The following is a 14,024-nucleotide window of genomic DNA, read 5'->3' on the forward strand; positions in this document are numbered from 1 at the left end:
TCTCTTGGTTTTACTCCCGATGTTTTGGGGGGGGGGGGGGGTAGAGGGCACCTCCCTGAAATGAGAAGAGCATCTCCCTGAAATTGCTTTTTTCAGGTTGGGATCCCTGCTTCTGTCTGTGCTGTGTGGCCAAGGTACATAAACCACAAAAAGAATTGGAAATCCTTTGGCAGATTAGACAGTTCATGTATGTGCAGTTTAATGTGTATTTATTTGCTAGTTCTGCTTTAAGTACAAAATTTCTGGCATTACAGAGCGTCTGTGCAGTGCTGTTAATTGTAAAAAGCAGTGGGTCAAGGGGGAAACAGAAATAATGAATAGATCGCTGAGTGTCTTGTGAACCTTGGAGCCTCAAAGAAAAATGTATTACTGATTAACCAACAAAGAGGACACAGTAGCCTCCAGTGCCAGACTTGCAGGACCCAACTGGGGGGACAGGATCCCAGGGCAAGAGCCAAGTCTCAATGTTGTCAATCATAAGGTGGACTTGGATGGAGCAAATCATTGCCTGAACCCCCTGTAGCTACAGCCTTGCCCTGAAATGATACAACGCTGTACTTGAAGTGTATCTCTAGGTAAAACTATTTTTGGGGGGTTTTGGATGGAGTGGAGAAAGGGTAAACCCTCTGTTAAGTTTTATATTGCTGTCTATGTCCTCGTTGAGAAGATTCACCCCTCTGTCCTATTGTCACGGAGCCAGAAAGTGAGAGGAAATCAAAAACTTTTGAGCTGTCCCCAGAGCCAATAGGTAAGGGGTGTTGGAAATGCAGCAACATATGCTGAAGAACTGTTATGTCTTTTGAGCTGAAGATGGTGCTGTAGTGCAATGCTAATCTCTATGCTTGCTCATCAATGATATACAGGAAGTGCTTTCTGTAAGCTGTATAATGCTGTATTCTGATCTAAGCAAGTCAAACTTAATTCAGCATTCCTCAAAATCTCAGTGCTTCATCTAAACACATAACCAACAAGGGCAAATCTATCTGTTCCAGGGACAAAAACCTAAGAATTCCTCCAACCTTGAGAGATTTCCTCTAACATCCTGTTGTCTCTCTGGGACATGAACTAAAGGGAAATTTCCCCAATGGTATACAAACAGCAAATAATGAACTGGCAAGGGTTTGAACCCTTCCCAACTCTATCCATTTATTTTGGATATTCATACACTTAAAGTATATTACATTGTAAAGCGCTGTGCAAACTGTTGGCGCTATATAAATCCCGTATAATAATAATCATGTAAACCCCCAACAACGCATTTCTCTTATTTGCTCTATTTTGATCTGTTACATATACCATTGAAAGTGTTTTAATATATCTGTTTGACAATTCCAAAAAGTACCGGTTGATCCTGCCAGATATCTTGGGAGTTGATAACTTTCTGTGCTGCATTCTATAAGCTAGTATTGGTCCTAGCTATCTCTCTGGACTACCATGCACTTCTGCTATATGTTATAGAGAAAGGTCCTGTAGTCCTGTCCTTGGATAACAACGCTGTACCTCCTTAGATAATGTACAGTGAGTAAAGGTTGTCACTCTAGCACATGTGTTACTTGTATGTTAAAAAAATGAAATGAATGCAGCCAGTACATGATTTTTCTCCTGGGTTTAGATACTCTTTAATGTATCATCCCATATACCCACCTTGGAGCCCTGACAGGAATACCAGGGGCAATGTTACATGATTTGACCATGTCAACGGTGGACCCAAGGCTAAAGCTGGCCATACACCAGTAGAATGTCATTCAAACTTTCATTCAACGTTCTGAAAAATTGTTTGTCAGAGCATTTGATGATCCCTGAGTCAACTAATTTCAATCAAAAGCCCTTTAAAATTTTGTCCAGACCTACTACTTGTATGGAATCCCAGATGTATTAAACAGGTTTCTTTTGCGCATTACAATATTTCCCGAATGGAAATCACATTCATGGTTAGGATTTCGATGGAAACATTTTCCATTTAGAGTTTTTTTTGCCCATAGAGTCAAAAACGGTCATCGATTTTCCCCATTAGCCATTAGCAAATTGATAGAATGTTCTTAAAATAAAATCTTTCGAATTCAATTCAGCTGGTGAATGGCCACTTTTTGGTACCCAGCCAAAGTGGGTAGTAGATGTACCATTGTATAGGATAAAGGGGATACAATACAAATATGGTGCACTTACCTGTCCACAGCATCTTGTTTGCTAAGCACCTGTATGCACTGCTCGGTCTTGTAGAGAAGACTGTAAATGGTCACCTGCAGGTAATGGTTATGTCCGAAGTCCGAGTTCTTGTCCAGGATCTGACGCAGGTGCTCCTTAGTGTCCCTGGTGATATCTGGAAGGTAAGGGTGACCCCTCTGGAAATGAGGCGACCCATTATACCGTGTCAAAACATCCAGCTTCTGTATTACTCTCTCCACTGTCTTCTTGTCCAGGTGGGCACTGCGCCCACCATGTATTCCGTGCATAGGTACAAAATCAGCAGCCAACAAGCAAAAGAGGTTACTCACAAGTTGAGAACTTAGTGTGCAAAAGTCGGAGGATCCGAAATACACATTAAAAGCAAACAAGGAAATAAGAGTGTAGGCAAGGAAACTGCACTCGAAAAAAAACAAACTGTGGTCAGATAAGAATCTGAGGCAGCTGCAGAGATTGTGAACAGTGATTGAACAGAGAGAAAGAGAAGCTAGTAAATAGTCTGAGATGTAAAATAAAGGATCTAGTGTGGGACAGGATATGTCCTCTGTGAGCTGAGAGTAACAGTAGAGACTGGCCTTGTTATCTCTTCCTGTTTGTGATAGGATGACACACCCACTACACGTGAGCTACACCTGAAAGACAGGTACTCTGATGCCTGCGAGAGTTTCATAAGTACTCTGATACTGTGTCAGACATGATAAACACTGGAAGAATCCGAGCACAGAGCTAGTGTCACATACTCACATACTGACCAAAGCAAGGGCATTGTAACTTTAAAGGGCAGGGATCATCCCTGGGAAAGAAATAACAGAAAATGCTGCACTTAAGGGTATCTATGGTCAAAAATAAAAAAAATAGACATGTACATTTGGTTTCATTCCGAATGTATATTTGTACGAATTTAGTTCAATATAGACATTTTGATGCATCCAAATTTCTGAATACTAATGCGTCCAAATCCAAATGCTCGTTTAACAAAAATTCGGATTTGTCCAAATTTTGTTCAAAACTAAACTAATTTGGACCTGTAACTGTTCTCTGACCAATCAGATGAGGTTTTTTTTGGCTGTTGGGGGTTGCATTATAGGCAAAGTCATGTGACTTAATTCTGAAATGAAAATTTGGATGGATCCGAAATCCAAAAAACAAAAGAAATAAAAATCTGAATGGATCCAAAACGAAACAAATTTTTTAGCGGGGTTACATGCAGGAATGCACTAATACCGTTTTTTTGGTATCGAATACGAGTACTAATATTTTGCTTTTGGTACTTGCCGATACCGAGTATTGATACCGGTGCTTCCGCTTGCATGGAGCCGGCTTCCCGGGCAAATAGGAAGCCGGGCGGGGGTAATGACATGACGCCCGGCTTCCTCAATGCCTGGGAAACCGACTCTATGTTGTTTGGCTGGCAATCTATTGTGATCGGCTGGGAAACCGGCTTCCCAGCCAATCAGCATCGAGATGGCTTCCCGCACAATCTGGAAGCCAGGCGGCGAAAACTGACCCACCTCCCGCATTCCTGATTGGCTAGAAAGCCGGCTTCCTAGACAATCATGGAACTGGCTTCCCGTGCAATCAGGAAGCCAGGAGGTGGGTCATTACTCGCCACCCGGCTTCCTGTTTACCCGGGAAGACGGCTCCATGTTCCTCAACGGCACTGCTGGTCAGAGGAAATCTACCTTGGACCGGAAGTTCCGGTATCGGGGAAGGTATCGGAGCATTTGGGGGAGTACTCGCCCAAATACTCTGTATCGGCACCTATACCAATACTAGTATCAGTATCGTTGCATGTTAGAGGAGAGGTGAGTGTTTTCATTACTGATCAAAAGAATTTTATTTGATAAAAAATTTTAACGATTAATCGGGTAATTAATCGTTAATTTCCGCAGCCCTACAAAATACCAATTTTTCAAAAAATAGTCAGAGCTATATCTCTTAGGTATGGTTTGGCAGTAATTGGCCAGCCGCAGGACAGAAAGTGATCTTGATCAGATAGATTGATAAATTGTTTGAACACAAACAAGACAGGGGTTTTGCTACACTGGAAATTCAAGTGAATCAACTCAGATACACTCAGAAAAATGCAGTTAGGTGAGCTGAGTAATGAGGATAAAGGGCTTAGACACATGGCAGATGTTTGTTACACTTGTAAAGAAAATATGCCAGTCTGAGTGTACCTAAGGGCGGCAACCTAGGAGCCATTCTACATCAAAGTCGAACACCCCTTGCTGGGTGAATCCCAAGTGATGCCTTTGACTTTACACCTAGGGTCTTGGGTGAATTCGCCATTGGCAGCACATTTTCAAGGCACCAAACAATCTCAGATACAGTTGGGAACAAAACTTAACAGCAACAGGAGCATTTAGCTTTAGTGAGCGCCATATGTTGAGAAAGATAGCAAAAAATAGAGTGTAACCCTTTTGGATTTCAGAGGGGTCAATTGCTTTTTTGACAAAGGTAAGGAGGGGAAGAAGGAGAAGAAGTGTCAGGAGGCCAAAATGTTCGCAGCATCTGTAACAGTGAGAACACAAGGGCAGAGTGTTTGGTCTTTTCTTAGTTAAATGGGTAAATCTTTCAAATGTCTTGGTATCCTCGCTTGTAAATGTTTGTAAATGTTTTAGTGCTAGCCTTTCATTCCCTGCTCATGTTTGCTTGACAAGGGCAGGGACGGTCTTATAAGCAAAAATATGTAAATAATAAAAAATATACAAACATTTGTATGTAATGAAAAGTATCCACCAGCTGGTATGTAAGCAGTTAAAGTGCCAAGCAGCTTTGTCAAGTTAGCATTTAGTTGGCAAGCACTGCTGTTGAGATTTAAGACTTCACTGTGGGGAAGCAGTCAGTCTATTGTTTTAGGATTGTGTGCTTAACTTTTGCTTGTGCTTGTCCATCCCAACTTGCCCATGAAGAAAGAGTCCCAGGAAAAGACTAATGAAGGATTGAGATGAGTCTCCCATTAAACTTTGCAGCTCCACAAAATCGCATTGAGTACCCCCTTGCAGCATCCTTCCCAGCTGCCAATTGTTTAATGTATTTTGCATTGCCAATGTTTGCTTGACTAGGGCAGGAATGAACTTACAAAAAAAATAACTTTTGTAAATATTTAATAAACAATTGTTATGGCAGCTGGGGAGGAGTGTCAAGAAGCTGCTACCATGAGAGCTGTGCAAGTGTTCACAGGTGCACGTTCCACAGATTCTGCTGTCAGACAGGCTATTTAGGCTGTGACTCTCTGATGCTCTGTGCTGAGTGATCGTCAGCTTCCTGTCACTGTGATCCTGTGTTTCTGCTTGATCCTGTTACCGTCCTGGCTTGTCCTGACCATTCTGCTGATCTTCCGTTACCCTGACCTTGGCTTATTCTTGACGTTGCTCCTGACAACAGGCACAAACCAATAATGTGACCCCCGACACCTATAACATATAACAGGTGTAACAACACAGGAAACAGGGCTCAGGACAGCAAACAGGAGACAGGGTACAAGATTGCATACAGGTCATAGGGCTCTGCACTGCAAACAGGTATTAAGGCTCAGGACTGCAACAGGTAACACTGGAAACAGGGTTCAGGATTGCAAACAGGCATCAGGGTCTCAGGGTTCAGGACTCAGGCAACAGGGGAAGGCAACGGAATACTGAGCCAAGGTCCAGACTGCAGGGAGGGTTTAAATACCCTCCCAGGAAACAATTGGTAATGGGCTGATTCCTGGCAGCTGGGAGACACCCACAGGTGAGCACTGTAGCTGCAGGTACTAGCACTACCCAGTGGTGGTCTGGTACCTAGCAGTTCCTGGCTGCCTGGAGAATCCTGCAGGTGAGCCCATGAACTGCAGGGCTTAGCTCCAGCACCACCTGGAGGCGCTCTGGATCCTAACACGCTGCTTCTCACCTGCTGCTCCTGTACAGCGTTGTCCACACAGCACTGACCCTATCTTGTTCTTCAACCACGATGCTGTCTACTGCATGGTACCTCATCGCCCACATGGCGGTGACCTGTCTTACACCTGACCTCACTTCTACCTTGAACTGTGTTTTGAGCATGCATCTCATGCATTATCTTCTGCCTCAAGATCATCATCAGAGTCAGCACTTCAGCCTGCAGTCTTCCTACACTCGTGCCCCTCTGTGATCTGACTTCCCTGTTCCACTATCAGGGGTTTTGGGAGGCTTCTCTCATCATTTCAAGCTCCAAAAGGTACATGACAAGAAGGATGCCCAACCAGAAACCTTCTGACAAATATGGGAAGAGTTGCAATTTTCATGAGCGATCACATCAAAACCTTTGTGATATATTTTCTGCAACAGTTCTGTGCCAGATATGTTTTAGGGGCATATCAGTCCATGCTGCCATTGTATGTCGAGCACTACTGCTATTCTCTTTTCTTACCCGTCATGTTATGCTAGAGCGTAGAGCAAAAGACTAATCGTATACAACAGACTACAAGTGGTCGGATTCCGCTGCAACCTGCCACAAATAGAACACAACCATAATTTACTGACTGCCCCTCTCAAGTGTTTTAGCATTGAAGGAAGATTTAAAGAAGTGAAGACAAAAAGCAATGCTCCACAGGAAGGTGGAGGGCAGAGTTATGGTAGGATTAGAGGAGCAGAAGTTGGAGGATGAGGTGGAGATAAAAGGAAAAGGAACATGATTAAAGCTTGCCACTTACTACCTTGACATGCTGCACCTGCACTCTGCAGTCTTTTTAGGCCTGCATGTCATTTTTTTTTAGAGTCCTGACAAAAATTTCTATACCTTCTCCACTCTAAAACTTAAAAATTGTAGAGTTTTTAATCTTTTAATCAAGCTCAGACTTAAAGTGTATCTAAAGCAAACCTTTTGTTTAGTTTGGGATAAAGTGGTTATGGGTTAGCAACCTGTCACATTTGTATTCCTCACTAGGAAGATTCACCCTCTCTATTTATTCTAGTGACCATTGTCAAATGGACTAAAAGTGAAAAACAAATCCAAAATTTTTAGTTGCCATTGGAACAGGAAGAAAGGAGGAATCCTCTAGTGGCAACTGTCTAAGAGGGGACTTGCCTCACTTTGGAGAGATTTCCTCTTACTTCCTTTGGATCTACTTGGCAGGAAGTGAAGGTAAAAAGAAAACCCTAGATGTTCTGTCAAAACTGTATTGGTTTCTACAGTTGTGCCTGGCCTCAAAAAAGTAACCACCTGAATTTAGCTAAGCAAATAAGAGCCTTCCATTGGATAATTACTGCAGTGATTAATATGTTTCATCTGGCAACAAATGTGGGTCAGCTGCCTACCTGAATATACTGAATATTTAGATTTTTCCATCAATGGATTTTATTCTTCCCTGATGGCACGGACATATTCCAAGATGACAATGCCAGTGTTAGGCCTGCCAAGAAGTCCCACCCGTCACTCCAATTTCCTGACTGGTAGTCTTGTTATCCCGGTGTCAGGTGGAGAGACAGATAGGAATCTGACAGCCAGGGTATACAGAGAACCGATGAGCAAAGTGTAGGCAGAACAAGACTAGGGATGGGCTGCATGTTCGAGTCGCACATAGGTTCGACTCGAACATAGCCTGTTCTAAGACCAGCAATACAATAATAATAATGAAAGGAACTACTCACAGTATGGTGCAAGCCAGGATCAGTAGCCAGTAATTAGAACTGCGCAGTACCAAAGGAAATGGGATCTCAGCGTCAGAATCCCGGCTGGGTCAGCAACAAACTAAAGGCAAACAGGTCCAAAGGGTAGTTCAGAAGAAGCAGAGTCAAAGTCCAAGCCAGGTCAGCAACAAATGGAAGCACAGTACAAAAGGGTAATCCAAAGGCAGGTGGGGACAAGCAGAAGACCATAAACCAGGAATCCAATATATCAAAGACAATCACACCCAGGATGCACACAGGAAATCCTATACTTGGGGAAAGACAGGAAGGGGAGGACTGTTAGGTGGCAGATTAGGTCATTTCCTGCAGCTTACCAGTTGGTGGGGTCAGAGCCCTATACACTGTAGATGGATAGGACAAGGTAAGCACAAAATCAGAACCCTCCAGTGGCTCCACAAGCAAGGAAACAACCCAGAGACCAAAGGTTCCCAGGACCGATTCAAGGCAAGGGTGTGACAGCAAGGATTTATCGGGCTCAAATTGTGAAAGAGTAGTTCAGGGAGCGTGAGACATCATTTTCACACATGGATTGGCCACCACAGACCATAACTCCATTGAGAATCTTTGGGATGTGCTGGAGAAGAGTTTACACCGTGGTATGACCCTCCCATTATTACTACAAGATCTTGGTGGAAATTTAATGCAACTCTGGATGGAAATAAATGTTGTGACATTGCATAAGCTTATCAAAACAATACCATGGCAAATGCGTGCCCTAATCAAAGCTAAAGGCGGTCCAATGAAATATTAAAGTGTGTGACTTTTTTTTGGCCAGGCAATGTGTAAGCCTTCATGACAATTTGCCGGTATTTATGGAATCTAAACTGAAATCAAACTTTACGGTAAACAAAGCAATCTTAAGCTGAAAATTGTACACAGGGAAATATGTAAATAAATAAAGTGAGAATATAGTTTTTATTTGAGCTGAACAATACTTGTTATATGCAAATAAAACAACTCAGAATAAAAGAAATAAATTAAATACATAAAAAAAGTTCAGAAATGTACTGTTGAAAGTTCAAAAATATTCACACTGTAGTAAGTTTAAGGACAGCATTTTTAGGCAACTGTAATATGAAAACTTTACTGCTAGCATATTGTAAAAATGTTGTTCTTTTTTTTCTTTCGTTATGTCTAATCAGTGTTGGGTCATGTGATCAAGACGAGTAGCTGTAATGAGTTCCATGTAGTCACATGACTTCTCCACATCGCACAATTTAACTGAAGCGTTGCAGATGGTAATATTTATTTTTTATTGCAGACATTTCATATGGTGACTTTACTTCTGCAATTGCCAGATATGTGCTCTGGTACTTCAGTTTTCATATCGTCAGGCTGAACCTCACAAGCAAAAACGTGCCCATTCAAGATGTGATACGTAAAAAGAAAAAAGAGAAGTGGCTTGTATCTGCATGTGTCTGTGCTAGCCGAAGCTTGAACAGTGTTATTTTTCCAAATTTTTACATTATTTTCAGACTTCTTTAATTTCATCCTGAATCATCATAATCTAGGATGGTAAAGAGGATCTGTACTGCAGAAACTGTACCTAAAAAAAAAAGGCAAGCACACAAAATCTGTTTTGGTGGTGAGTATTTGCCTGAGAGAGACAATAGATATATGTAAGTATTACACTAAGTTACCATGCACTTAACATATATCCAATGCTAGGTTCATTTATGTATCTTAAAGAATCTGAACTCTGGAAGCCGTGCACAAAAGAAGGCATGTGTGTTGGAAATGCAACAGCATATTGAGATGTAATGATGTTTTTTGAGCTGCAGATGGCATTGTATTGCAATGTTAGTCTCAATGCTTATGTATACACATCATGTAATGCTGCCTTTAAAGTGACTCAGAACAGTATACTACGCGGATGGTGTATTGACTCAGGCGCAACAAGTCACATGACTAGTGATGAGATCTTCACAGAACTTGATTTTAGTGCAAATGACAAAGTTTTCTTAGCAAACGGGAAAAGTATTACTGCAGAAGGTAACGGTCAAGGATTCTTGAACTACATCACACTGTCGGGGGACAAGCAGAGTGTCCTTGTGAAAAATGTACTGTATGTTCCAGACCTAGAAGAAAGCCTTCTATCAGTGAAAACCCTTGCTAATAACGATCTCACAGTTCAATTCCGAGGCGATGAATGTACAATCCAAAATAATACGCAAATCCTCACAAAATGAAAACTAGATGAACAGCTCTACAGACAAGTTAAGACAGCCACTCATAATCCACACAACAAATGTATCCACCATATTGCCCTGCCAAATGCTCATGACATGCAAATGCTGTGTGGAAGCAAAGGCCACACATACCCCACTTCCACAGGCCACTCAAAGAAAGACCACATACCCTATGGCGCTCATACACAGCGATGTGTGCGGACCAATGAAAACTCCCACATCAGGCGGGAACAGATATCTACTGACTTTCATTGATGATTATTCCAGGTACACAACAACTTATCTGATTGAAGCACTAAAGGGAAACATCAGAAAAACATCAAGAGTTTGTAGCCATGTCCAGCAACAAATTCCAATGGAAAACAGGAATTATATTCACCAACAACGGAGGAGAATACATCAGTAAGAAAGGGGAATCATATCTGAAGAAGCAGGGTATAGTACACCAGACCACCACACAATACACTCCTGAACAAAATGGTGTAATGCATACGTGTCAAAATCAAGGCCCGCAGGACATAATCGGCCCGCGAAGGAATTATCACTGGCCCTCCTGATGATAATTAATTATCATTAGATCTGGCCCTGCCCGCCGGCAGCTCTCTCTTCATGGGACTGAGGAGCTGTAGAGCTGCCGCCGGCCACAGGATTGCATTACCCAGCAGGCAGCCTGGTAGCAGCACAGCGTGACAAGGGAGGTGTGGCCGTGAGGTGACTGAGGGGGGTCCCGAGGTCCAGTCCAGATGACGTGAGGTGCTCCTTGGCGGGAATCAGGATCCAACCCAGACGAGAGCCTGCAGGTACTGTGCTGTGACACTGTCAGTCAGTATATCTCTCCCCTTTTTCTCCAGCACTTCTTCTGTACTGTAGAAGTCATGGAAAAGAGGGGGAGTGATATACTGAAAGTAATATCTGTGACACCGGTGTACCGCCTGCCTCCACACTAGTATGTAATCTAATAGTTTGATCTCATGTGTAACTGAACAGAAAAATCGCACTCTTATAAAAATGGCCAGATGCATGCTCTCAGACACCAACCTACCTAAGAAGTACTAGCGAGTAGCAGTCATGACTGCAACATACCTACAGAACAGACTACTATCAAAAGCCATTGAAAGCACCACATTTGAAATGTGGCATGGATTGAAGCCTAGCCCAGGGCATATTAGAGTGTTTGGATGTAATGCTTACACCTATATTCCAAAGGAGAAGTGATCCAAGTTGGAGAACAAAGTCATAGAGGACATTCTGATGGGCTACAGTAAACAAAGAAAGAGATGTAGAACCCTAAACTCAAAAACTGACAAAGTGGCAATAAGCCGGAGCGTTTATTTAGATGAGAACCCATCACCACAAACAATGAACCCAGAAAGTTGTGAAGTGAATCTGTCCAGTGAACCAGCAAAGAGGTGGAACTCAAAATAATCAGTCAAATTCCATTTAAATTCTGCCGAACAAGCTAAAATTAGATGATCCACTCGGGCAACAATGGTAATATCACCCTGCAAGCTGTCATATACTACTAAGACGCATAGCATACTAGAACCAACCTTGTGGGAAGACATCGAAAAACAAACAAAACACAAAGCCAATAAATCGAGAAAGGCAGCAAAGAAGAAATTAAATTACTCACCAAATCATTAACAAAGTATCATTAGTTTCCTTCGAGAGAAGTTAAATGTCATATAGCAATGCATATGATGTTGAGAAGGTGTGTTGGAAATGCAACAGCATACTGAGATGTATTATGTGTTTTGAGCACTAGATGGCACTGTAGTGCACGGTCAGTCTCTATGCTTTATGTATACATATCTAGAATATACGCAGGAAGTTCTATCTGTATGCTGTATAATGTGTATTCTGATGAAATGTTCTTATAAGCAAGTAAAACCTAATTCAGCATTCCTCCTGATCTCAGTGCTTCATCTAAACACATAACCAACATCATGGAGGGGCAAAGAACTAGTCACCAGGATTGTGTGCATTCACCCTGTAGCTAATCTTTCCCTTTTACTGACGTATCCCTTGTTCTGCATAAAGAGGCAAGTGCAGAGTTAGTCCTTATTAGGGATATCTTATGTTGGGTGCATCAGCAACAAATTCTGTTGCTGTATAGCCCCCTCCATTTTTATTTTTGGTTGTAGTTTTTTTATTTCTTTCACTAGATTTAAATTAATTTAAAAAATAAAAAAAGGGTTTTGGTTTATATTATTGTGTTTTAGGGTCAAGGTTTAATGTTTTAGTTATAATTTCTTTAGAGGGAGGTATATTTAATTTCTGTAATATTTTGATAGGTGTGAACTAGCTGATGACACATGGCAAAGCCTCCCTTTGTTAGCACCTCACCATATACTTTTGCTTTCAAGTTGACTAAATCACCAGATTGCGAAGTACATCAAAGCATCACATGAATATGTGAATATTCCTACAATAAATGGACTTTTGCTTTTTTCACTGAACATTGGTGTGGTGGTGCCATTTTTGCAAATTCAGTTTATTCACGGTGCCATCCGTGGTCACTAAAAGCACCCACCTGTTTAACAGGTATCTTTATCCGGTAAGGAGTGCAACAAGATATGTTTTCACTGTGCTATATTTCTGGCTCTTGTCTCTGACATAATATTCTACAATCTGTATTTCATGATAAAACCTGCCTTGTCTCTCACTCATTACATACATTGCTGCTTACATAATCTCCAACCACTGTGCTATTTATCTGGCTATTGTCTCCGAACTATGTCATTCTTTTCTCTCTATAACTACTGTCTTGTCTCTGGAATATGGGGTTGTGGTTTTGAAGTGTTTTTTTGCACTCTGTGGCATTTCATTAAACTTTGTAGACAATACAGCGTGGTATTGTGCTAAATAAGGATCACAAGCTTTGCTTTGTAACATGTTTTGACACTGTTAGGTAGTTATTACGAAGTTAATTACAAAACTAGCTTTATTTCATGTTGGAGTGTAAATATTTTAGATGTGTTCAGTCTACTACTTCAACTTCTCAATGCTAGCCTGTTGCTGCTAGATAAAAATATTGTTTTGCAGCAAAAACTACTAAAAAATATAATTTTGTCAAGTTAAATGTAATCAGATAGGGGGTGCTGCAGCTTCATATTGCCCATATCCTCATCATCGCTCATTAAGATTAATCTCCCTTTGACTTTAAAGGGGTTTGCAATAAAGTTTGCCAAATGCACCCACCAATCGAACTCAAGCACATTCACCCATCACTAACTAAAACCACAAGAGGGGGGAGTTTCTTTTGTCCTGACACCCCTGTGGTGATAATGCTGCTGTAGATACATTACAGTCTGGAGCAGTGTCACCATAGGGGACTAAAGTGACACTAAACTTTGGAGTTAAATCTTAAGAATCCATGCAAATACCCTAACTATTAACAAAAATGTATCTTATTTGTCTATCACTTGGCTGTAGATCATCAAATCCTCTCTGAATTGGTGCAGACACTGTCTTTCCTTCTGGAGGGTGGCTACTTTTGTTCCCCATGGTCCCTGTGTGTGTTGTAAAGTAGCCACCGCTCCAAGCTTGCTCCTGTGATGGACTACAATCTCATGTTTAGTTTCCTAATTTGTATTAAAATGATAGTCCATCACGGGAGCGAGCTTGGACCATGGGGAACAAAAGTAGCCACCCTCCAGAAGGAAGGACAGTCCAATAGCGGATCCAGGGGGGGGGGGGGCAACGGGGCAATTGCCCCCCCGAGATTAGTGCCGCTCCTGTCCCGACTCTTGCGTCCACGGCCAGCCACCCACAGTGTGTAGTGACAGCTGCCCCTACTCCGTGTCACAGACTTTACTGCAGTTCATTGTAAAAAAAAACTTTGTACAATGAACTGCAGTAGTAAAGTCTGTGGCACGGAGGAGGGACAGCTGTATGTTCCGGCCAGGGATCGGCAAGGTGTCCGACCGTGACTGCTTCTTCCTGGGTCCGCCATGGTCGTACAAAAAAATGGTACGTCCCGACCCCCCTGTCCATATGC

The 14,024-nt window shown here is 42.0% G+C and overlaps 1 protein-coding gene across 1 annotated transcript in view; it reads right to left on the reverse strand.

Moving 5' to 3' along the window:
• Positions 1-2,760, reverse strand: part of CBLC (Cbl proto-oncogene C) — a 28,235-nt gene extending 25,475 nt beyond the window's left edge. The window contains exon 1 of the mRNA XM_018561335.1: positions 2,167-2,760. Within this exon, the coding sequence (XP_018416837.1) occupies positions 2,167-2,453 (287 nt within the window). The 5' untranslated portion in view covers positions 2,454-2,760. The remainder of the gene's footprint in view (positions 1-2,166) is intronic.
• Positions 2,761-14,024: the final 11,264 nt, after the last annotated feature.

The sequence above is a fragment of the Nanorana parkeri genome, unplaced genomic scaffold (genome assembly GCF_000935625.1).
Source record: "Nanorana parkeri isolate BGI_ZX_2015 unplaced genomic scaffold, ASM93562v1 scaffold517, whole genome shotgun sequence".
Lineage (NCBI taxonomy): Eukaryota > Metazoa > Chordata > Amphibia > Anura > Dicroglossidae > Nanorana > Nanorana parkeri.